General features: G+C 36.3%; 1 protein-coding gene across 13 annotated transcripts in view; it reads right to left on the minus strand.

Moving 5' to 3' along the window:
• MIER1 (MIER1 transcriptional regulator) overlaps positions 1-27,251 on the minus strand; it is a 63,079-nt gene that overhangs the window by 10,095 nt on the left and 25,733 nt on the right. For all 13 annotated transcript variants that reach the window (XM_032137528.2, XM_032137517.2, XM_032137526.2 and 10 more), the window contains 8 exons: positions 20,281-20,442; positions 19,513-19,645; positions 18,762-18,826; positions 15,280-15,352; positions 7,595-7,746; positions 6,811-6,892; positions 5,585-5,679; positions 793-920 (listed from right to left, as the gene is read on the minus strand). In XM_032137528.2, coding sequence (XP_031993419.1) covers positions 793-920; positions 5,585-5,679; positions 6,811-6,892; positions 7,595-7,746; positions 15,280-15,352; positions 18,762-18,826; positions 19,513-19,645; positions 20,281-20,442 — 890 coding nt within the window. The remainder of the gene's footprint in view (positions 1-792; positions 921-5,584; positions 5,680-6,810; positions 6,893-7,594; positions 7,747-15,279; positions 15,353-18,761; positions 18,827-19,512; positions 19,646-20,280; positions 20,443-27,251) is intronic.

Below are 27,251 nucleotides of genomic sequence, written 5' to 3' on the forward strand. Positions count from 1 at the left end.
TGCATTACTAATTCTTAAATATTACTTGTTAGAGGAAAGATTCAGGAAAGCTAGGAAAAGGAAAGTCACCATATGCATGTTTTTTTCCTCTATAAAAAAACTGTATGCCGGGTACAGTGGCTCACTCCTGTAATCCCAGCACTTTAGGAGGCCGAGGCAGGTGGATCATTTGAGGTCAGGAGTTCAAGACCAGCCTGGTCGACACAGTGAAACTCCGTCTCTAATAAAAATTCCAAAATTAGCTAGGCATCATGGCAGGCACCTGTAATCCCAGCTACTCGGGAGGCTGAGGCAGGAGAATCGCCTGAAGCCGGGAGACGGAGGTTGCAGGGAGCTGAGATTGCACCACTGCATTCCAGCCTGGGCAACAGATTGAGACTACATCTCCAAAAAAAAAAAAAAAAAAAAAAAAGATTAAAACTGTATGTGCTTATACTGAATGGAACTGAATTTAAGAAAAACATGCTTTCACAGCTGTTCTGATCCATTTCTTCTCAACGGTGTATTAAAAATATGCATTCTAAATCTTGCTTTAATGATATGCTTGTCTCATAATATGAACTGTGGTTTACAATATTTCATAAGACACTGAAAAGTCTAAATGCCTTATTTATGAAGATATAATAGATGGTAAAGTTTAATGTATATTATAAAAGCAAGATTATATCGCTCTCAGCCTTCTGGTTAAGATCAAGTATATAAAAGCAAGATTATCAAAATAATAACTCAAGAAAAATCTAGAAAAGCTTAGCAAAAATGTATATATAGCTCTTAAGGAAAAAATTAACTCACGTTACACCAGGATGAAGATTATATTTCTTTTTTCCAAATCGTGTTTGCTGAGCAAAGAAATCATAACGTTCAGATTTTTTCCACATGTAATAGAATGCTACACATTCACCAACTGACCTTGTTCGGACCTATAAGAAACAAATGCTTGTTTTTAAGAATCTCCTTTTTAACAAAGTTACTTCATGATAAACATCTGAAGTTTGAAAATAAATTTGGCTAGTCCTTAACTGAAATATAATCCTATATATAACATACAACACTGTAGCAGCTATGTTGAAAGCTATTCTTTCTAAACGTCTGTTAAGATAAACAATATATTGGCAACAGGTCTTCAGATATACAGCACTGTGCTTTTTAAAATGCTACCGTCATCCTAATTTACTAGAAAAATATACTCATGTATTAAAAATTCTTGGAAGTTGGCCAGGCACGGTGGCTCACGCCTGTAATCCCAGCACTTTGGGAGGCCGAGGGGGGTGGATCACGAGGTCAGGAGTTCAAGACCAGCCTGGCCAAGATGGTGAAACACCGTCTCTACTAAAAATACAAAAATTAGACAGGCGTGGTGGCAGGCGCCTGTAATCCCAGCTACTCAGGAGGCTGAGGCAGGAGAATCACTTGAACCCCAGCAGGGGGTGGGGGTGGGGGCAGAGGCTGCATTGAGCTGAGATCACACCACTGCACTCCCACCTGGGTGACAGAATGAGACTCAGTCTCACACACACACACACACACACACACACACACACACACACACACACACACACACACACACACACACACACACACACACACACACACACACACACAGCCTGGAAGTGGCATTCAGGTTAAAATAAATGTTATAAACAGTTTGCTAATACTTTTACTCACAGAGTACAAGTACCTAGGGAGTGTATCTTTAAATTCCCTTTTGAAAGATTCTCTTACTAGTCCCAACAGCAATCCAGACTCAGTTAATTTACTCTCTAGAAAGTCTGGGAAGATGCCACAGTGAGTTAAAAGTATCATAATAATGCTAATGCTTTGTTTACTAAGTTACTCTTACGGCTTACTGTGCTGTACCTATTTGTGCAACTGAATGGCTCTCCTCACATAATGTTAAATGCCTACGGAATTAAATGATGCTAACAGAATCCCTTTTTGTTACTTAGCCGGGAGAACTGGCGGTAGGGTTGATGTATATACATAAAATACTAAGGATTTAGGGCTGAGGTATATAAATAAAATACTGGTAACTTTTTTCCTTTTTTTTTTTTTTTTTTGAGAGAGTCATGCTCTGTTGCCCAGGCTGGAGTACAGTGGCACCAAACCGCTAACTGCAGCCTTGCCCTCCCAGGCTCAAGCAATCCTCCTGCCTCAGCCCCCTCAATAACTGGGACCACAGGTGCATGCCACCACACTCAGGTATTTTTTCTATTTTTTGTAGAGATGGGGTTTTGCCATGTTGCCTAGGCTGTTCTTGAACTCCCGGGCTCAAGCAATCTGCCTGCTTCAACCTCCCAAAGTACTGAGATAACAGGCATGAGCCACTGCACCAGCAATACTGACAATTTAAAAGGAAATCCAGTGTCTGTATGTGTTTTGGATGCAATATACTTCTTCATCCCATAAATTTCTGCTCTTGAAGTAAATATTCTGTAGCACTGATTGCACCTAAAGGACAAATGTTGATGATACCTTCCCTTACCCAACATATATTTTGCTTTCTTCCCATTTGCACTTTACAGCTCTGATCCATATTGCTCTGAGACTGACAGCAATCAGGACTTTAAAAAAATCATCCTCTCTAGTTCTAGATCCCTGAGGAATCGCCACACTGACTTCCACAACGGTTGAACTAGTTTACAGTCCCACCAACAGTGTAAAAGTGTTCCTATTTCTCCACATCCTCTCCAGCACCTGTTGTTTCCTGATTTTTTAATGATGGCCATTCTAACTGGTGTGAGATGGTATCTCACTGTGGTTTTGATTTGCATTTCTCTGATGGCCAGTGATGATGAGCATTTCTTCATGTGTTTTCTGGCTGCATAAATGTCTTCTTTTGAGAAGTGTCTGTTCATGTCCTTTGCCCACTTTTTGATGGGGTTGTTTGTTTTTTTCTTGTAAATTTGTTTGAGTTCATTGTAGATTCTGGATATTAGCCCTTTGTCAGATGAGTAGGTTGCAAAAATTTTCTCCCATTCTGTAGGTTGCCTGTTCACTCTGATGGTAGTTTCTTTTGCTGTGCAGAAGCTCTTTAGTTTAATGAGATCCCATTACTGGGTATATACCCAAAGGAGTATAAATCATGCTGCTATAAAGACACATGCACACGTATGTTTATTGCGGCATTATTCACAATAGCAAAGACTTGGAACCAACCCAAATGTCCAACAACAATAGACTGGATTAAGAAAATGTGGCACATATACACCATGGAATACTATGCAGCCATAAAAAATGATGAGTTCGTGTCCTTTGTAGGGACATGGATGAAACTGGAAAACATCATTCTCAGTAAACTATCGCAAGGACAAAAAACCAAACACCGCATGTTCTCACTCATAGGTGGGAATTGAACAATGAGAACTCATGGACACAGGAAGGGGAACATCACATTCCGGGTACTGTTGTGGGGTGGGGGATGGGGGGGGCGGGGACAGCATTAGGAGATATACCTAATGCTAAATGACGAGCTAATGGGTGCAGGAAATCAACATGGCACATGGATACATATGTAACAAACCCGCACATTGTGCACGTGTACCCTAAAACCTAAAGTATAATAAAAAAAAAAAAAAAAAAATCATCCTCTCAAGCTCTTTTTTGTCTCCTCTAGGATCTTATTTCTAGATAGATTCAAACTAAGTCAACTGTACTTTACTGAAAGCAAAAAGATAACGTCATTTTGGGGCATGCAAAGTTAAGATTATGAAAAATCTTCAACAAAAGCCCTCAAAATAGAACTTATGATTAAGATCTGAATTTTAATTCCAGATATAAAAACAAACTTGATATTCTCACTAGAGTACTCTTCTCCCTTTTAAAGAATTACTGTCCTCTTTTTGTTCACTAGAGTAATTTAGTGTTCTGTAGAGGTCAGCTGACTTCTACCTTGTAACATTTAAATGCCACTGTCCCAAACATTTATAAGAAATCAAGGTTATACTTTTAATACTTATGTTACTTGGCTCTAAGTTTCAAGTCACCTATAATTTCTTAACTCTTTTAAAAAAACCATATTGGTCAGGGTTGTTGCTGCTGCTTGTTACATCAGCTATCATTCCAGGAGTCCCTTCCTTAGGTAATTCAGCATGGTTTGGTTAAGAGTGTTTTAATTCAAGCAGAAGTGCTAAAACAACAACAACAACAACAACAACAACAAAAAAAAAACCTCATCCAAAAATGTTGTCCCTTTCAACCATGAAACAATGAACTTTTTTCTTTTTTAATCAAAAACATACACGGCCAGTCACATAATGCACTCCTTTTCTTGAATGTTAACTATATTTGAGGTTATCAGATGATATAAACACAACATTAGGGGTATACATTTTTGAAACTAATTACATTGTCTTCTAAGTTATCCTAAATGCTAAAACTAAAAATTTCTCTATTAGTGTTATCTGCAGTAAACTGCCAACGTTCAACAAAATAATTAAGAATGAACTAGTTGGGAGTGGGGCTCTTCACTGCCCAGTTCCTGCTCAAAAAAAAAAAAAAAAAAGAATAAACTAGTTAATGCACGACAAAATTTAAGAAATGAACCCACAGGATTTGTAAATATTTTATTAATAACAAAAAATATTAAATATGTGTCAAAAAAATCAACTGGATACAATCCAATCACATCCAAATGTATAAAAAGAGAGATGTGGTAGAAGACTATTCAGAGCCTCAGACATAAGCCCAGGTACTTTCAACAAGGTCCTGGACAAGCTACGACACAAAACTTAGAAGCTATCTTTCAGGAATTACATAAACCAATACCTTGTCGCTTCTACTAACTAAAAATAATGTGATAATCGTAAGCCTAGGAATTTCCTACATTTAATCTCCAAGACTTTAATTCTGCCTGTCCTAATCTGTTGTCCTAATGTGTTGCTCATGGAAACAACACATTTTTCTATTCTATATAATTAAATAGTGACTATTAAAAATCATACCTAATTTCAGTTATAAGAATTAAGCCCCAAAACAAATCTGTAAGTAATTATAAAGTTATTTGGAGTATAAATTACATGACTGATATTATGAACATGAAATGATAAATGATTATGTTCAATAAAATCCTTAAATTATAAGAATATAAAGCTGATTTATCGACATAGAAGCTTCTAAAAAATTAAATGTTGACTAAAAGTAAGTTAAATATTAAATATTTGATTTTAGACCACTCAGGATTTAAGCAAATGTAATAAATATTTTAATTGCAAATAATGTCATGTTGAAAGTGCTTTAAAGTTTCCAAATTATTTCAAAGGCCCTCCATAAAATAGTCACAGACTGTGGAAAACAGCTATAAAGAATTCCATTGCACATACACACCCCAACTAGAAGCTGATTAACATGCTTGTAAATGAGTACAATTCTTAAACACTTGCAGTATGATGCACTGAAAACAGTCACTAACAGGTTATTATAGGTTAGGAAGTATAGGCAGCTTTACTATAATTACTCACTAAATACGAAAATATTGTCATTAATTATGAAACCTTTAACACTAGACAATATAGCAAATTAAGATACATGACCATTTGAGTTGCTCAACTAAATTTCTTTTTGCAAAAAAGAGATTATCATTACTTACTTTATTAGCCTGAATCAAATGAAAATCCTTTCCATAGGCCTTCAACCCTTGTTCAAAATTTCTACACTCTTCCTCTGTCCAAACAGATAATTCCTCTGACAAGATGGGAGGAACAAACTGTTAAGCAATATTCCCCCAAATATTGCATATAACAAAACTACAAATGAAAACTTAACCTTCTGGTAAAAATGAGGGAAGCATTTTACTCCTGGGCTCTATTACTAATTGTTGCAAAAGATAAAGTGACAATTCCTTATTTAATAAGATTTTGAATGATTTGGTCCCTACCTCTCCAGCTTCAACTTGTGCCACTTTCTTCTTAATTCTTACTGATCAAACTATCTTAGCCACCTTTCAATTCCTTAAATTTGCCATGTTCTTTCTTACTTCAGACTTTGTGCATGGTGTCTCTCCTTTGCTTAGAATTATTTCCTGCCTCTACCTCATCCCCTTTCACTGAGATAATTCTTTTGCATCCCAACAAAAATATTACTTCATTCTGAATGCTTTCCTTTTCTAAAAGCACTACCCTCTCCGCAAATAGGTTAAGTCCCATTACTACAGGTTTCAATAGCACCCTCTAATTTTCCTTGAAGAATTCATCAGCTATTTTCCAGTTTTCCTACCTAAGCTCTAAGCACCATGAGGGGAAGGGACTTTGTTTATAGTTACATCCTCAGAACTCAGAAGGCACTCAAGTTTTTGTTAAATAAATATCTCTCATTTGTTACTTAAATATATATATATATGTAGTACTCTTAGTGAAGGGGGGTAGGAGCCAGATATAGTATAAAAAAGAAAAATCTAAATTTTAGTCATGGCTTCATTACTGATGAATTATGTTTGCTTTCGCCAAGTTACTTTAGTTCAGAGATCTCAGGCTCATCAATTTTTACCTTTAAGTAAAGGTATTATCTGTCATACTACCTAGTTCATAGGGCAATTATCAAGATCAAATAAGAAAATATTTATAAATATGCCTTGAATGCATAAGGCAGTATAAATTTTTACATTTTTACTTACATCATTGTATTTTCCCACAAAGAAGGAAGGGACAATCTTAATCCCACTCCCCATAACGACTTGTGTAATACTTGGTATTTTGTAAATATTTATCAAACTCAGAAAAATCAGTATTATTAAGTTTAGGCTATATCTAGGTAAACTGAAAAGCTTAATTTTAAAATTTCTGCCAAATCATGAAAATGAATAAAAACTATACTTACCTCTAGCTGCTTTTACATTAAATCTTAATCTTCTCAATGCTTCTTCTGTATCAAAATTGCATTTAACCAATTCATATAAAGCCTAGAAAAATAAAAGGCTTGAATATGTGACAAGGACTATAAACAGTTCAATGCTACAATTTCTTAAGAGTAAAGGTTTTTCAAAAATCCAGTGTTTTCATCCTTTTTGAGGGCAAATAACTTTAGTGAATGTTATTATATATAGAGAACTTCAAAGAAAAACAAATATGAATTCGATCCTGATAAATTAACTACCTTTAAATACGTACAAAGTAGGATATGTGAAAACTTGGTGGCCATAGTATCCTAGGAACTAAAAAGAATTCATTTTATATCAATGAAAATTCCTTCTTTGTGGCTTCTTGAGATTCCTATAATTTTAAACAAATTAGAAAAGAAAAACAATGATTAAAAAGGTAAAAAAGATAGGTTCACGGTGGGCACTGGTCTTACCATGTACATAACATCCGGGGTGAGAATTCCAACTTGATATACACAGATTCTTAGGGATAGCCAAAGGAATTTTAAAAAGCCTAATGAAAAGTATATACAGGCAAAAAAAAAACATCAGGTTTTTGTTTCGTTTTTGAGCTTCACACCAATGAAGTCACTGTGGTAACAATGGGTATCTTACAGGGATTATAACCTCAGATTCCCTGTCAATAATGTTATAAAAAGTTTGGTGGACAGACAACAATGCAAGTGACAGCATTTACATAAATGTGTATGGCAAGGTTCTAAGAGGTGTTTCTTATTCACAGACCTGTTCATTGTCTTTTATGTGAGATCCTTCAGGAATTGCTTCTACACCCTTCTCATCACCTGTTCTTCTAGACGCATCTTTAAGAAATATAATCACTTTATCTTCTGGTAAGTACTCAGGGTCCCACAGGAGCTGATCATCATTTTCATATACTAAATTAGTAAAAGACAATGTTAAACAAATTTCTAAAAACTGATAGAGTTTGTGTTAAAACATATTACTAAATAAACAACTCAGAGCCAAATGCTGAGAACTGAGGTACAGTGTGGTTCTACTACTTGCCTGACTTCGTTCTTGGGCAACAACTATAGTTTAAGTGAATTAAACAATTTAAACAGAGAGGAAGCACCACTTTATGCCCCCCTGCAGATCCAGTCTGACTTTATCTTCAGTTTACCAAATTCCAAGCTCTCTTGGTTTGAATACCATCTCTACCACTTACTATGTGTATGATGACCTTGGGCAAATTATTTCCCTTCTGTCTCATCTGTGAAAGGAGGTAACAATAACTCTACCACATAGTTTTAAGGATTTAAAGCACTTTACAATCATTCTGCCACATATTAAAATCCTGTAATTGTAACTGTAACTATTATTTTTGAAAAAATGTCTAGAAGAATGCTCACCAAATGTTAACACTGCTTAATTCCTGGTGGTGGGATTTGAGGTAAGTTTTACTTTATGTTTTCTGTGATGCTTGAGTGTATAATGTATATAAATCACTTTCACAAAAAAAGTCATTACTTTTTTAAAGGTATTTAAGTTCCACCATAATTTCCATTATAAGAAGATGAAAGCCTAAATCTAATTAAAACTCAAAAAGTAATGAAAGGAGGATGACCTAAGACAAAGCCTGTGGAATTCTAAATGATAAGAAGAAAACATGGATAAAATTCAAAAGTCACAAATAGAAGAAATATCAAGAATGTAACATCACAGATGCTAAGGGAAGACAGTGTTTCAAAGAATAGTTTCAAAGACTGGTTAAATTCTGTTGAGTGATGAGGATGAAAATTGAAAAAGGTTATGCCAGCTTTACTAACAAGGAGGTGAATGTTGTGAGAACTCTTTCTGTACAGAGATGGAAGCAAAAGCCACATTGGATAAGATTGAAGAATAAATGGAAAGTGAAGAAATAAGACTCTTGAAAAGTTTAGTTATGATGGTGGAGATAGGGGAGTAGCTAGAGAGTAGAGTTGAAGAAAGTTTTTATGTTGTTTTGGTTTGTTTTCAAAGATGAGGCAAACATGTAAATGACAACAGGAAGGAGCCAGCCTGAGAAAGATTTTAAGAGACAAAGAATAACTAACAGTGTCAAAGTTTCTTTTATTATGAAAAGAATTTAACAGCTAATTAAGCATATCCTATGTACCAGGCAATGAATTTTTTTTTTTTTTTTTTTGGAGACGAAGTCTCACTCTGTTGCCCAGGCTGGAGTGCAGTGGTGTGATCTCAGCTCACTTCAACCTCCGCCTCCCAGGTTCAAGCAATTCTCCTGCCTCAGCCTCCAGAGTAGCTGGGACTATAGGCATGTGCCACCATACCTGGCTAATTTTTTGTATTTTTTAGTAGACAGAGTTTCACCGTGTTAGCCAGGATGGTTCTCGATCTCCTGACCCCGTGATCCGGTTCTCGATCTCCTGACCCCGTGATCCACCCGCCTCGGCCTCCCAAAGTGCTGGGATTACAGGCGTGAGCCACCACGTCCGCCCATATTATTTTCACACAAATTATCTTGTCCCCTCACCGACGCACACTTCAAAACCTTCTTCTATCTTTCCTTGTTTCCCAAAATAGATACTTTTGTTTAAAGTACAGCCCGAAGGAAAATATTTAGAAAATTTTCCTTAATAAACATCATTCCTTTTCTAATCTGCTGGTACAATCCTAGTTATATCCTAAATTATAAATACAATAAAACTACCATGATAAAATGAATCTGGATATACTGCTATTGATTTCTATTCTCTGCTCAGCCTCTGTTCTCTGCAGACTAAAGTTCTTACATTCTTGGGATCTTTGGGGTAGACAAGGCCATACAAGGAAACCCTAATTCGGAAATAATTCACCCACCTATTCACTTAGGCACCAAATGTTTACTAAGTGCCTATGGGGCAAGGATCGACCTACTTACCAGTAAGGTTACAAAGATGAGTAAACAAAAGGTTAAAATACACTGTGGTTAGTATAAATGATAACTTACATGAATTTAGGAAAAAGTTAAGGGTAGCTCAGGAGATTTTGTAACCAAAACAGATACAAGTCCAAAGGAGCATGCTTGGAATGTTATTATAACTAACAAATCATGTTTACTTAACTGTTTGAATTAGGAGTGCTAACCAATGAAGAATATATAATCTGCATGGCGCCTAATAAAAAAAGTCGGATGGCAGAGAGAAAAAATTTGTCAATGTCTCTCCCAAGATACTAGGTAAGGAGGTTTCCATGTATCAATGAAAAGGAGAATTCTGATCCATCCATTAAGTAATCCCTACAATAAAGATATCATGATATCTTAGTTTTGTGGCACTTAAAAAAAAATGGTCTGTGCTCACAAAACTGATGAAAAATATCCTGTGAAATGTTTTCCATAAGAATGCACTAATCAGCACTGTCCCTTTGACAAGTTTTATTTCTAACAGCATAGTTTACCTAATAGTTTCACGAATTTGGTTTGTGATATAGGGTATCCTAAGAGAAGACAATTCTGGGTATCTTGACAAAAGTTTGAATTTCTAGAACTACAAAGCTGAGGAGTGCCCCTTTACCACAGGGATCCCTCCAAAACAATGTCATTCTGCTTAGTCTGATCCTCCTTACACAAACTAATATACTTAAATTCTCAAAATGAGAAAGCTTCATAAATCACTCGTTCCTGAAAAAAATTACGTATGTATAATTACTTTCTAAAATCATGTTAAAATGAAAAATAGTAAGTTAGAATTTAAACCATGAAAAAATCAGAACAATTAGACAAGAGAAAGATATAAAGGCAATCCAAATTAGAAAGGAAGAAGTCAAATTATCCGTTTACTGATGATATGATCTTGTATTTGGAAAAACCTAGACTCCACAAAAAACTATTAGAACTGACAAATTCAGTAAAGTTGCAGGATACAAAATCAACATACAAAAATCAGTAGCATTTCTATATGCCACCAAGTCAACATTCTGAAAAGGAAATCGAAAGACTAATCCCATTTAAAATAGCCACAAATAAAATCAAATACCTAGAAATTAACCAAAGTGAAAGATCTCTATGACAACTATAAAATATTGACAAAAGAAATTAAAGAGGACACCAAAAAAGAAAAAAAAGGAATGATATTCCACATTCATGGATTCAAAGAATCAGTGTTGTTAAAATGTCCATACTACCAAAAGCAATCTACAGATTCAATGAAATCCTTATCAAAATACCAATGACATTCTTCACAGAAATAGAAAAAAAGTTCCTAAAATTTATATGGAACCACAAAAGACTCAGAATAGCCAAAGCTATCCTAAGCAGAAAGAACAAAACTGGAGGAATCACATTACCTGACTTCAAATTATACTACAGAGCTACAGTAACTAAAACAGCATGTACTGGCATAAAAATAAGACATACAGAACAGAACACAGGACCCAGAAACAAGTCACATACCTACAGTGAACTCATTTTTGACAGAGATGCCAAGAATGTACACTGGGAAAAGACAGTCTCTTCAATAAATGGTGCTGGGAAACTGGATATCCATATGCAGAAGAATGGAACTAGACCCCTATCTCTTGTCACATACAAAAACCAAAATAAAGACTTACATCTAAGACCTCAAACTATGAAACTATTACAATAAAATATTGGGGAAATTCTGCAGGACACTGGACTGAGGGCAAAGACTTCCTGAATAATATCCCACAAGCACAGGCAACCAAAGCAAAAATAGACAAATAGGATCACATTAAGTTAAGAAGCTTTTGCACAGCAAAGGAAACAATCAACAAAAAGACGACCTACAGAATGGGAGAAAATATTTGCAAACTACCCATCTTAGAAGGCACTAATAACTAGAATATATAAGGAGCTCAAACAACTCTATTGAAAAAAAGTCTAATAATCTGATTTAAAAATAGGCAAAAGATCTGAAGAGATGTTTCTCAAAAGCATACATACAGATGGCAAAAAAAAGTGTTCATCAACAGATGAATGCATCAAAACCACAATGAGATACCATCTCACACCAGTTAGAATGGCGATCATTAAAAAGTCAGGAAACAGGTGCTGGAGAGGATGTGGAGAAATAGGAACACTTTTACACTGTTGGTGGGACTGTAAACTAGTTCAACCATTGTGGAAGACAGTGTGGCGATTCCTGAAGGATCTAGAACTAGAAATATCATTTGACCCAGCCATCCCATTATTGGGTATATACCCAAAGGATTATAAATCATGCTGCTATAAAGACACATGCACACATATGTTTACTGCAGCACTATTCACAATAGCAAAGACTTGGAACCAACCCAAATGTCCATCAATGATAGACTGGATTAAGAAAATGTGGCACATATACACCATGGAATACTATGCAGCCATCAAAAATGATGAGTTTATGTCCTTTGTAGGGACATGGATGAAGCTGGAAACCATCATTCTCAGCAAACTATAGCAAGGACAAAAAACCAAACACTGCATGTTCTCACTCATAGGTGGGAACTGAACAATGAGAGCACTTGGACACAGAAAGGGAACATCACACACCGAGGCCTGTTGTGGGGTGGGGAGAGGCGGGAGGGATAGCATTAGGAGATATACCTAATGTACATGACGAGTTAATGGGTGCAGAACACCAACATGGCACATGTACACATATGTAACAAACCTGCATGTTGTGCACATGTACCCTAGGACTTAAAGTATAAAAAAAAAATGTGGTAAACACACTGGAGTACTATTCAGCCATAAAAAAGAATGAGATCCAGTCATTTGCAATAACATGGATGGAACTGAAGGTCATTATGTTAAGCAAAAAGTCAGGCACGGAAAAGACAAATATCCCATGTTCTCAATGATATGTGGGATCTAAAAATCAAAACAATTGAACCCATGGAGATACAGCAAAAGGATGGCTACTAGAGGCTGGGAAGGTCAGCGCGGGAAAGAAGTAAGAGAGAGGTAGGGATGGTTAATGGGTACAAAAAAATAGAATGAATAACGCCTAATAGTTGACAGCACAACAGGTGACCATAATCAATAACTTAATTGTACATTTTTAAAGAACTAAAAGAGTATAACTGGATTGTTTGTAACACAAAAGATAAATGCTTGAGAGGATACATACACCATTTGCCATGATGTGGTTATTAAACATTGCATGCCTGTATCAAGACATCTCATGTACCCCATAACTATATACACCTACTATATACCCACAAATATTAAACTATAATATAAATGTGTAATATAAATACTAAAATATAAATATAAAATAGGCACTATTATCTTTCATTGTCAAAATTTAAAAGAAATTTAATAAAAACAAATGTCTTTCAGTTCATTTATTTGCAGAAAGAAAAACCTCAATGGTGAACACTGCTAACAACTATATGAGTAAAGCACAAAATTGACATTTCAATTACAAAAATAAATACAAAAGCCAACAGATCATTTATTTTGGCACGCAATTATGTGTTCACAGAACATATCATATGTACAGAATTTCTATATGTAATAAAGTCACTCCATACTGCTAGCTTCAATGTTCCTATATGTTGCAGGAATTACCTTGAGAAATAAGTGGTAGCTATTAAACATTTAAATGCTGTATTAAAACATACTGCTATCACAAAAACCCTACTGGCCTGTGATGCTCCCTTGACTGCCTCTGACCTGCTGCTTGCCCTGAGAGTAGGTGCATACTTAGAACATAAACTAAGTTTTTGGAGAGAATGCTAAAAAGAAATAAACAACAAAAAACTTCTATTAATACAACTCCAAAGGCCTTCGTGTATATTAAGTTGAAATGTGCAGAAAACTGAAATAAAAGAAATAAAGATTTCTAGTCCTGAGTGATGTCACACTGCACATGAACTCATTAAAAGCACACATACGGCCAGGCGCGGTGGCTTATGCCTATAATCCCAGCACTTCAGGAGGCCGAGGCGGGCGAATCACCTGAGGTCAGGAGTTCAAGACCAGCCTGACCAACATGGAGAAACCCCATCTCTACTAAAAATACAAAGTTAGCTGGGCGTGGTGGCGCATGCCTGTAATCCTAGCTACTTGGGAGGCTGAGGCAGCAGAACTGCTTGAACCCGAGAGGCGAAGGTTGTGGTGAGCCAAGCTTGAGCCATTGCACTCCAGCCTGGGCAACAAGAGCAAAACTCTTGTCTCAAAAAAAAAAAAAAAAGGCACACATACACAGCATTCTTTCTGGAACTCAAATGAAGTGAATAATCTGAAACAGACTCTTTAAAAAAAATCTTCAGCCAGGCGCGGTAGCTCACGCCTGTTATCCCAGCACTATGGGCGGCAGAGGCAGGCGGATCACGAGGTAAGGAGTTTAAGACCAGCCTGGCCAACATGGCGAAACCTCATCTCTACTAAAAAACACAACAAAATTAGCTGGGCATGGTGACGGACACCTGTAATCCCAGCTACTCAGGAGGCTGAGGCAGGAGAATCACTTGAACCCAGGAGGTGGAGGTTGCAGTGAGCCGAGATCATGCCATTGCACTCCAGTCTGGGCAACAAGAGCAAGACTCCATCTCAAAAAAAAAAAAAAAAAAAATCTTCAAGTATTGTATGTTATTGGAAGTATGACTTACTTTAGGACTTTCAAATGAAATAAAATGTAAAAAAAAAAAAATGTAAAATTTAAGTATACAAGTTGCTTTCCCAAATTATTTTTAAAACGCAAGCATCAAAGTAATCCATTTTTTTTTTTTCTTTTTTTCCAGACGGAGTCTTGCTCTGTCACCCAGGCTGGAGTGCAGTGGCGCAATACTGGCTCACTGCAACCTCTGTCTCCCGGGTTCAAGTGATTCTCCTGCCTCAGCCTCCTGAGTAGCTGGGATTACAGGTGCGCACCCCGACGCTGGGCTAATTTTTGTAATTTTAGTAGAGACGGGGTTTCACCATGTTGGTCAGGCTGGTCTCGAACTCCTGACCTCATGGTCCGCCTGCCTCAGCCTCCCAAAGTGCTGGGATAACAGGCGTGAGCCACTGCGCCTGGTCCAAAGTACTCCATTTTAATAAGCATTCCATTTTGCTTACTGAAAGTTTCAGGAGCAAATAAGCTTTTTATATCAGTTATTTACTCTCGTTTGTTTTTATGCCTTTCATTGATATAAAATGGACTTCTAAAAACTAAATTATAAAGATTAGAAAAGGGTTAAAGTTTAGAGCACTGAAAACACGGGGAAAAAGTAAAAAAAACTGTTGAGACATTGTAAGTCACTTTAAAATGAAAAAAAGCATTCACTTTCTCCTTTTTTGGCTAGGCTTCTATAGACCAAACTGAAAAAATTGAGTAAACATATTCTTCTCACAGAAATAATGAAGGGTTCTCTTTCACAAACCAATGGGGTTACAATGGGGTTACTTAGTAGGCTGTCATGTTCTTATCACATTTTACATATAAAGTAACAGTTCGTTACACTGAAAGCATAAATTCAGCTAGGTAACTTTACTAATAACCCACCTTTTTCATTTTCTTTGTATCTACAAATGCCAACTGGAATTTCTGCTTGAAACATGGAGCCCACCATAATCTCCTATTTTAAAAATAACATAAAACATTAGTAAGATCTAGTAACAGATTTTATATCCATTTTCTAGCCTTACCATCTTAGTAAACTGTTCCTGGTTTCTCTGTCATAAAATATAAAAACAACCAATTAACTACCTCAGAGGTACCTTTGTGAAGATGAATGACAAATGATGACTGGATGAAAATATGAGTAATAATAATGAGGTGAAATGCAACGTAAACAATAAATACAAACTATTTCAAAATATAGAGACAAAGAAGTGAATTCTGATAATTCCATTAGTAAGACATACAAAACACAAAGTCAAATTCAGATACTTTCGGAGTATCTACACTTAAGACAGTGGTCTTAAATATGATCCCTGTATGAGCAGCATCAGTGTCATCTATGAAATTTTTGTTTTTTTGAAACAGGGTCTTGCTCTGTCACCTAGGCTGGAGTGATCATGGCTCACTGCAGCCTCGACCTCCCAGGCTCAAGCAATTCTCTCACCTCAGTCTCTGAGTAGCTGGGACTACAGGCACATGCCACCACACACAGCTAATGGGAAACTGTTAGAAATGCAAATGCTCGGGTCCCACCCCAACCTACAGACCTACTGAAACTCTGGGGACAGGACTCAGTCACTGGTATTTTAACAAGCTCTCTAGGTGATTCTGACATACACTGAAGTCTGAAAAACAGAGCTTCAAGGTAAGAAAAGTAACAAAAAGGGTTTATATAAAGCTCAGTAGGGGCCAAATGAAAGAAACTCTAAATGAAATACATAAGTAGGTTATGGCTTGACTTTCATTAAAACAATACAAAATAAAAAAGTAACCTCCTCCCACAAATATAATTAAATAGGAAATCCAGTAATCATATCTATATCGTCAAATCACAGATTAGGTGAAACTGGCTGTTCTCAAAAGCAACTGGAAACTACCACTGGTGAAATTTCACAATGCAAGGAGACCAAGATTACATGAACCCTCTTTTGTGTGATGGCTAAATATTAAGAACACATTTACTGACATTTTCAAAATTGGGCATGAAAGGTACAAAATCATGGTCTACAAGTTTTGATAACTCTTAGGATTTGGAAAGTATCTCTCCTGCTATTGTTACCCCACTGATGTGAGGATCTCATTTTATCCAGCACAACTTCAAAGACGTGCTTTATGTAATAAAGTTATTTCTGTACCTATAAGAAAAACCAATCTTTCTCATGATCAGTTTTCTAAAAAGAATCAAACTTACAACAAATTTTCTCTACTCTTACAATGGAATTCTCTTTATGTCTTCTACTATAAAAAGAGTCCTTTATTGTCACATCTTGTGCCTCTTTTAACTTAACTCACCTAGGCCTACCAAAGAACACTGTCAAGTTACTAACCCTGGCTGGGGTGCTTCTAAGCCATCAATGCCTGGATCCACTGCAGGACAATTAAATTAGAATCTATGAATGAAGGCCCTGGTAGTCAGTACGTCTAAGTTATCCAAATGATTCTAACATAAAAACAGGGTTGAGAACATCTGGATTAGTATAAAGATAGGTACTTCCTTTTTCCTGTTCAGTTCTGAACATTTCTTTTCATCTGTTAATTTGTTCTGTAGTACAGGGAAGGGAAGGGAAATAGCTTTGAAGATCATTATGTGTAACATATCATATATGTAATTTTCCTTTAATCTTTTAGCAAGCCCCATAAGGCTGACATTGTTATTCCCATACTATATGTGAGAAGATGAAGCTAAAAAATTTGATTTTCTCAGGAGCACACAATTACTAAGTTCTAGAGCTATAACTAAAATTCAGGTTTGACTTCAATACTGTTTCCCCTACCTTAAGTTTCTATAAAAACTCAATTTCATCTTATAAGTCTTAAAAAAAATGAATCTCTGAACCTTGACAATTATTTAAAACAACAAAATCATACTGAAAGAAAACAATCTGCATTTACTCTGGCCTGCTTTATTACATAATTTTTTTCTGAGAAAGGTGTGGTTAATTAATACCCTTTCTGAGTAAGGTGTGGGTAATTAATACCCTCTAGCAATGAAAGGTGTTCTACCTCTGAGCATTTGTTCTTTCATTTAAAAAAAAGCACTGAATGCTTAATCAAATACTCTACTGAACACTCCAGATTAAAAAACAACGTATGTTGAAGATACATAAACTTGAATATGAAGTGGGACAGCAATTTATAAGGACTTCCAAGGTTTCTACCTTTTTTCATCTTAATTTCTGCACACTGTAGGAACCAGATTTAAAACAGGATGAAAGAACCCTTGCCCAAATAGGCCACACAAATTAACTTTTGTGATTCTTGTTTTCTGTCGAGTCCCATCATTTGCTCAAATTAACATATACCGTACACTGGGCTAATCTTGTCTCTCAACAAAAATAACTATTTCTTTTATATAAATGATTTGTTTTAACCAGTTCTACATAAAAAATTTTTTTGAAGACACGGAGTCTCACTATGTTGCCCAGCCTGGTCTCAAACTCCTGGGCTGAAGTGATTCTCCCTACCTCAGCCTTCCAAGTAGCTGGGACAACAGGGGAAACATCACTGCAACCAGCTAATTCTACATAACATTTTGATAGATTTTCCTAAGAGCTCAGTTCTTTTACAATAACTTACAATTCTTTAACTTAACTGTATGATTAATTATATGCTGTATTTTATAATTAAAAACTAATCTCAATATATTATCTTTAGATTCATTTCAGAAATTAAGTTGTATATAGTTATGAAGCCAAATCTGTTTCTTCATATAATAAGCTTATCAGTTATGTCAACATTAAATTCAATCATTTGGAGAGTTTTCCTTTTATAAAGTAATACAGAATGAAAAACTTGCGATACGAACTACTAAACAAAATTTACTTAAATATCAAAGCCTCCACAAATGCTTTCCATAATATTGAAAAATATATACGTGATACTTTTTACAGGGCAACAAATGCCTAATTCAGCACTAGTTCAGGACTAAATCAGAAATGTGGATTTTCATTTTTGTTTTGTTTTATAAAACGAGACAGGGTCCCGCAACGCTGCCCAGGCTGGTCTCGAACTCCTGGGCTCAAGCGATCTGCCTGCCTCAGCCTCCTAAAGTGCTGGGATTACAGGCGTGCACCACCGCACCCTGCCAGAAATGTAGATTTCTAATCTTAGTTTGAGTGCTGACTTCCTCAACAAAAACCAATTCTTTGAATTCATTTTATTTTATAAAAAGATAAATATATCTCTAACCTAGATGTGTTAAGAAGGAATCTGAACATTTACCAAACATTTAAATGTCATAAAAGGGCTTACATCGATTTTATCAATATACATAGTTAGTAAAAAAAAAAAAAATAATTATTACACGAGGCTTTTAAAAAAAATATTAATTTATCTAAATTTTGGGAAAATATTGTTCTAACTACCTTTTTCCAGTCTTCTGATGGAATATAATCTTCATCTTCTTCAGATTCTTCTTCTACTTCACTATCTAGAATAAATAAGACACCAATACTATAAAATGACTGCTTATCCTGTCTACATCTACATATTATTTTTACATCTACCATCAAATATTTGGATATGCTCAAAGGTATCTAATGCATTAAGCCAAGATATTTCTAACCAAATAACACCCTATCACTTTAAAAAAAAAAAAAAAAAACCATAAACATTCTACATAATTGTATTCTCATGAAATGATTTCCTACAAAAACTTAGGGGAAAAAACTGATTTAGAATAAAGATAATATTACCTTACTACATATTTCATGACAGTTTTTCTTCAAGTGTTTTTCTTCTTTTTAAAGTACAGAAATTTAGGTGTATTTATGAATATACCTAAAAAAGGCTAAGAGGCAAAGAAAGTAAAAAATGGAAACTAAGGGAAAGACTATGAGAAATAAAAAGATGACCATGAAACAAACATTTAAAAACAGGGCAAGGAAAAAACAAATACACCCAAAGTCAAGTAGTACATGACACAATTACCGTAGTATATTCACTAACAACAGGGACCCTGCATTGCTAAACTAATAACTTACAACAAAATCCATTTACTGTTGAAAAGAATTTCAGACTAAATGAATTCAAAGACCAGTTTAAAAAATGAAGATTTTAGGTAATACCTAAAATAGTAAAAATTATATTCAAATATTATCAACCAGTAACACTTACTTGTATCAAAATATTTACATCGACGTGGGCGGATTATTTCCTGGGCATCTTGAGAAGCAACAGATTGTGATGGATCATCATTGGAAGACTGAGTTTCATCCTCATGACCTGATGAATCCTTTATATTCTCCTCCTGTGGAATAATAAATTAAATTTCTTTAAAATGTAAGGAAAACAGTTGCAGATGAAAGACCATAACATATAAATTTTGTTCTAATATAAGCAGAAGACTAAAATGAATATACTAGATGTAATATCGTATTCTGGGTTGGGTCCTGCAACAGGAAAAAGTATATTAGCAGAAAAACTGGTATAATTCAATCTGTAGTTTAGTTAATAGCACTGTACCAAGATGTTAACCTTAGCAGAAGTTGAGGTAAGAGTATACAGGAACTTTCTATACTAACTTTAAACCTTTTATAAATCTAAAATTATTTCAAAATAAAGTAAGAAAAATAAACACAAACTGCCAATTAGCCTTTATTATTTAAAAGCAACAGCATTTTTTAGAAAGTTGGTATAAATTAATTAGAATAAGCACTGGAAAAAAAAGAAACCTGAAATGACAAGACCAAACTGTTACCTCAGGAGTAGATTACAGGGGATTTCCAATTTTTATATTATGTATTTCTGCAATATCTTAATTTTTAACACTTTTAAAATCAGGAAGAGTAAAGATTACAAAGACAAGTAATCAAAACATATTGTGAAATTTTAACTTCAACAAGAATAAAGACCACAATCTTAAATATACGTATATAGACTTACTTTATTTTCCCCACTACAGCCACTGTTGTCATCATTATCAGCATCTTCATCATCTTCACCTTCTTCTTCCTCTTCCTCCTCTTCCTCATCTTCTTCAGGTAGTCGAACAGTACTACCATAACCATAAAGGCTGAGAAGTTCATGAATTGGCATGTCGCCTTCCTAAATAAATCAAAATAAAAGTTAATCTCTGAATCAGTGATATTTCTGATTCCCAGGCTATAATCCACAAATCTGTGGAGCATTCATTCTATACTGAAGAATAAAAGCTGTATTATGAATTCTCAGATCATAAAAAGTAAAACTGAAAATATTTCTGAAACCCAGGAATATCCCAACCTTTTAAGTATTTCTATAAAATTAACCAATTCTAATCGCTGACAACAAGATCTTTAAGTATAATTAAACAGTGGCCTTGGTCTAACATGGACTATTCTTTTTGCAATCAATTCAGTATATGCACAATGACAGTTAACGCTATGCATGGATGCCCACTCTTAATAAGAGTACCATACTTAATTTGAGGGTGGAGAAATAGAACAATGAGAAATAGACGATAAGTTAACAAATCCAGAAAAGCAGGTGAAATTCAGAGCTCAGCCCGAACACATGAAAAAAAAAAGAAAAAAAAAACACAAACCAGTAGTAATATACAGAAATGATAATGGACTACATTAACCATATATTCTTTTCTATGGTTATCTCCATTTACATATAAAATCATCTCATGCAATCCTTACCATCTATCATACAGACTTGTTTTTTATTTCCATTTCATAGATGAGAAAACAGAGGCTGACAGGTTAAGCATTTCTTCAGAAATCAGACAAGTTACAAGTAGTAGAGCCAGATTTAAACAGTCTAACTCCAAAAGCCCATATTCATATCAATACACCATGGTGCCTTGGCCAGGGACTTCTCTCAATCCCCACAAAAATCAGACCCTCTGTGGATGAAAAAGAAATGTCCATACGCAATGAAATGAAATCAGCTTTCTATACAAACTACTGACTCTAACCAGTAAACAAGAAATGCACAGCATCAGGGAAACATAACAGAATTCTGATTATAAAAAGAAAATTTAATCCAAATCATGTGAACATATTATACACTCATGCACACCCACATACAATGCACATGGTCTAAAGCAAAACAGTCAGAAAACAGTCAGTTTAGAAGCTAGAAAAAAAGGGTAATCATGAAATAAGATATGGTTTATATTTCTCCAGCAGTCATGGAAAGAAAGAAGTCAGTCTAGCTCCTGTGTTAAACACATTGCTACAATGGATATGGGTAAATCAGACTGGATTAGATGATACAATTAACCTGCATCACTCAAAATCCATGTGTGAGAAGAAATTAATGATTATAATTTGAAAAGATTTTCTTATGAAGAACTAGGAAGAAAGTGTCATCCAAAACTTCTATTTCACATTACAAATGGATATTCTGGTTATGAATGAGTTTGTGAATCTATTTCTGAAAGATAAATCAATTCCAAGACCCCCAATGATTTGCAGAAGCTACAACCTGAAAAGTGGTAACTTTATCAAGGCAAGGTATTGCCACTCTAGCTAAATAACCAGCTGGCAAACAACTGACAGTTCTTATACTGTGTTTCTCAAAGTACAATACCACCAGTGCTTTAAGTGTTCAAGTACCAAGAATCTGGTACAGGACATTGGTATTTGGGAATCTGGGGAGTCAGTACTCAGGAACTAAAACAAAACTTCAAAATAAGAGATAGAAGTGTAATAAGAGAAATATAATGAAAAGGCTAGATTTATTTTTTGAGACAGGATCTTGCTCTGTCACCCAGGCTGGAGTGCAGTGGCATGATCACAGCTCACTGCAGCCTCAACCCACTGGGTTCAAACGATCCTCCCACCTCAGCCTCCCAAGTAGCTGGGACTATACATGTGCACCACCATGCCTGGCTAATTTTTGTTTTTTTCATAGAGAAGGGTTTCACCATGTTGCCCAGGCTGGTCTCAAGAAAATAAAAAAAAAAAAAAAAAGGAAAACAAAATGCTTGCTTACTAGTATTAAGGTTTTTCCCTCCTGGATATACAGATGAGAAGTATGACTCACTTTATAAAAATTCATTTCTCAGGCCAAGCTCAGTGGCTCACGCCGGTAATCCCAGCACTTTGGGAGGCTGAGGCTGGCACAACACTTGAGGTCAGGAGTTCGAGACCAGCCTGGCCAACAAGGCAAAACCCCATCTCCACTAAAAATACAAAACAATTAGCCAGTCATCGTGGTGCACACCTGTAGTCCCAGCTACTCAGGAGGCTGAGGCAGGAGAATTGCTTGAACGCAGGAGGCAGAGGTTGCAGTGAGCTGAGATTGTGCCACTGCACTCCAGCCTGGGTGACAGAGTTGAGACTCTGTCTCAAGAAAAAAAAAAAAAAAAAAAAAGGAAAAAGGAAAAAGAAAAAAATTTATTTCTCAAAGAAAAATTCTCCAACACCTCCAATACTGACTAAGCAGAGAACAGACAAAGTCAAAAGTAGCCTGATCACAGTGCATTTAGAGGGGAAATGCTTGAATTACAATCATAATAGAACTGGCACAGACGGAGAAAAGTCATTCAAGTCAGAGCAAATGACAAATGTACCGTACAGAAACAAAAATGAATAATCCAGTCACCCTGATTAGAGCAGACATACCATTTATAGTAACTAAAAAAAAAAAGTATCATTTCAGAAGGCCATCATTACTGAAAGATCAGTTATAGATTAAGTCAGGATTACTATTTTTACCTACTTTCTCTAGTTTTACGTAATTTTTAAAGGCTTCTGTTATACTCCTAACTCAATTTGAGCGTATTGAATAGTTACTGACACTATGGAAGTATTCAGGGGAAATTACACACACAACAAAACACTCAATGTGAACTTAGGCAGGGGAAGATTTAGGTTGCTTGCCAAGTGGGAATCCACTGCTATCATTCACTACACATTCACCTGTATTATGATCAGAACTTAAATTAAATTAGTGGTTGTGGAAAAGAAAAAATTGAAGAGATGCAACAGGATTCAACTGGGGATTAGGAGAGATGGAGGTCCTGGTGATGCTGAATCCCTGGTTCCATATATTCCTTGTACCCAACTACACTTTCATATACCTTCTAATAGTCTATTTTTACACAATGTTATTTTTAGATGGGCTTTATCACATGGAAACAAAATACCCTTACTTATTCAATCAAGAAAATGCTTACTTATGCCGGGCGCAGTGGCTCACACCTGTAATCCCAGTACTTTGGGAGACTGAGGGCGGCAGATCACTTGAGGTCAGGAGTTCAAGACTGGCCTGGCCAACATGGTAGAACCCCAACTCTACTAAAAATACAAAAATTAGCCAGGCATGGTGGTGCGGGCATGTAATCCCAGCTACTAGGAGGCTGAGGTAGGAGAACTGCTTGAACCCAGGAGGCAGAGGCTGCAGTAAGCTGAAATGGTGTCACTGCACTCCAGCCTGGGTGACAGAGTGAGACCCTGTCTCAAGAAAATGAAATAAAAAAAAAAAAAAAAGAGGAAAAGAAAATGCTTGCTTACTAGTATTAACTCAAGCTGTCACCCAGTATCAGGTGAGTAATATCAGCTTAGTAAGCAACAAAGAAAAAATCATCACCACCAAAAATACAAGTTGAAGCATGACAGTATAAAAAGTCTCTTACTTAATCTAAGGTAAAAGTGAAAATCTTGCAGCAAACTCTGGGCTACAACTACAATAAAAATCAGAATCAATTTTGCTGAGGAATCCTGTTTCAAATTGCAATAGCATGTATTTGTGTTCCTGCTTTGTGCTAACTGAAGTAAAGATTTAGCAAGCATAAACAAGCATCATGTAAGGATTATTTATTATTTCCCTTCCAAGCCTCTCCTACTCTCTTCTACTTCTGTACTTGTCTTCTCACACGAAATGTTCTTTCTTCCATTCCAAGCATTTATTTTTCTTGAAAGTTCACCTCCTTGACCATAGTAGCTGACATAATTGGAATCACTGTATTCCCTGGCCATAGATTTGGAGTGGGCACGTGACCCAAGCTTGTCCATACTTTGTTTCTGGAGTTTTATCAACAGCAACTTAAGAAAGAAGCACAGACTATCTCAAGTAGTAAATGTGGGAGACCTACAAACTGACAGCATCATATGAAGGAAGTTGGTCTGAAAAGACAAGTCAGGTGGGACACGGTGGCTCACACCTGTAATCTTAGCACTTTGGATGGCCAAGGTAGGCAGATCACTTGAGCTCAGGAGTTCGAGACCAGCCTGGGCAACATGGCGAAACACTGTCCCTATAAAAAATACAAAAAGAATTAGCTGGGTGTGGTAGTGCATGCCCGTAGTCCCAGCTACTAGCGGGGCTGAGGCAGGAGGATGGCTTCATCCAGGGAGGCTGAGGCTGCAGTGAGCCAAGATTGCATTGCTGCACTCCAGCCTGAGTGACAAAATGAGACCCTGTCTCAAAAACAAAAAGAGGTAAACCATGTAGAAAAGCAGAAATAGAGAAAATAAATTCTGGTGGCACTTGAGTCCCTGGGGAGCAGATATATTCCCCCCTTTAATGAAATTCCTTGAGACTTACATGAAATTCTTCATTTTGTCTAACCTGGTTTGAGATTAGACTGTAATCTAGTTACAGACAGATTTCTGTCTCTGCACCCCCAAATTCTGATGCTATCAACAGTAATGATATCGTGTAACGCAAATATTCCGTTATTTCCCTCTGAAAAAAGATTTAAGGATGAATAAAACTTGGCCAAAAGTAGTACACTATTATGCCAGGGCCTGTTAGTCACCTGTTCCAGAGAATTTCTAATTAGCTTATATTACCAAAGTCTGCATTCTACCAGTTACTCAAGGGCTTACTTCAACTTAAATTGAAACATCACAATAAAGCAGCACAGTGTTTTATTCCCATTCACGTAAGTGTTAAAAGAGTATAAAAAGGCGAGAACAGAGTGAAAGAAAAAATTATGTGTCAAGTTGTACATTTTCAGTTATAGGTCAGAGACTTTTTTGAGAATCTTATGAATGACATTAACTACTAAGATTTATTTTGTGTTTATTATGTGCCAAATACTATGTTAAGTGCTTTAGATATATTATTCTTGTAATAACATCTGAAGTTTAACAATGTTAAGTAACTTATCCTAAGTCACACACTGAAGTAAGTAGTAGAGCTGGATTATGAACCCAGGCAGTCTAACTCACTGCTTTACACTGCCCTTCTGTACATATGCATATATACTGCCTTCTTTAAAATCTAACGTCAGGTTAAGTATACAGCATCCTGTTACAATGTGAAATAAGAGGGCTGATAAACTGTGAGAAATAAGGAAAGTGGGCATAGTACATGATGAATAAAAACACAGAAATGTAGCCAGGCACGGTAGCATGCACTTGCAGTCCTAGCTACTCAGGAGGCTGAGGCGAGAGAAAGGCATGAATGCAGGAGGTTCAGGGTGCTTGAGCTATGACTGCACCACTGCACTCCGGCCAGAGTGACAGAATGAGACCCTGTCTCTAAAAAATTAAATTAAAAAAAAAAAAAAAAACAGGAATACATACTATATTTGCAGACTGTACTTTAAGAAATGAGCTGTCTTACACTGTAACAAAAGGAGGGGCAATCATGTCTGCATAAGCTAAAGGAAGGCTGGCTGAAGGTGGGAGAAATGGACCTTTTAAAAGATAAACCGACCAGATTCGGTGGCTCATGCCTATCATCCCAGCACTTTGGGAGGCCAAAGTGGGAGGACTGCTGGCACACAGGAGTTCAAGACCAGCCTGGGCAACAGAGCAAGACCCCATCTCTACAAAAAATAAAAAATTAGCCGGGCATAGTGGTGCACGCCTACAGTCCCAGCTATGCAGGTGGATCGCATGACCCTGGGAAGGCGACAGAGTAAGACCCTGTATCAAAAAGGATAAACATCATATACTATATCTCAAGTTAAGTCTGTCCTAATTTCAAGACAATAGGGTAAAGTTATCCAACACCAACATATTATAAGGTTGGAGTGGCATTCAACTCCTAGCTGCAGAAGAGGTGCTAATTCCTAGCTCCTTCTCCCTCACATCAGGAGGTGAGTCATTAAGAAATGGCAGGTGCTGACCTTCAAGTCAGGGCCATTTGGTGGATGTAGATAGTACTCTTACACCTGTTGTACCAAAACTGACTTACCAATAAAATGCTAATGAAGGTAGGAAGAAGGAAAGAGGCTGATTTCCAGCCAAAAAGGCCTAAAGGACCACATCCAGACTGAACTACAGAGATGGTTCCTAAGGTAACCAACCTCTTGGGGCTGGGGCTTGACTAGAAGATAAAACTATATAGGAATGAAGGCAGTGAACTCTTCTTTATAATCCTCACACTGAGATTTCTTTTCTATCTATATAATTAATGTTGTGTGTATACTTCAAAATACTGCAATCTCTCACATTTTAATCACACATTTTAATTATTCTCTAGCTCTGGATGGAACACATCTAGCACTTTAAAAGTATATATTAAATACAGATACTGTTAGTGTGATTTTTATAAAATATATCTAAATACGTAATATATTGATCTTTCTTTTCCCAAATGGACTGCCACAATTGTGCCCATTTAGAGTCTCTGAGTTTAAAGAGTTCATTTGGAAAACAGAGTTAAACTCGAGTGTTTCTATTTGTAGCAAACAAGAGTGTATCTATGGCCAGGTGCAGTAGTTCATGCCTGTAACCCCAGCACTTTGGGAGGCTGAGATGGGCAGATCACTTGAGGCCAGGAGTTCGAAACCAGCCTGGGCAACATGGTGAAACCTCATCTCTACTAAAAATACAAAAATTAGCTGGCCTTGGTGGCACATGCCTGTAATCCTAGCTACTAGAGAGGCTGAGGCAGGAGAATTGCTTGAACCCAGGAGGTGGAGGTTGCAGTGAGCCGAGATCGTGCCACCACACTCCAGCCTGGGC

Source organism: Hylobates moloch, unplaced genomic scaffold (genome assembly GCF_009828535.3).
Source record: "Hylobates moloch isolate HMO894 unplaced genomic scaffold, HMol_V3 SCAFFOLD_18, whole genome shotgun sequence".
In the NCBI taxonomy this organism is placed as follows: domain Eukaryota; kingdom Metazoa; phylum Chordata; class Mammalia; order Primates; family Hylobatidae; genus Hylobates; species Hylobates moloch.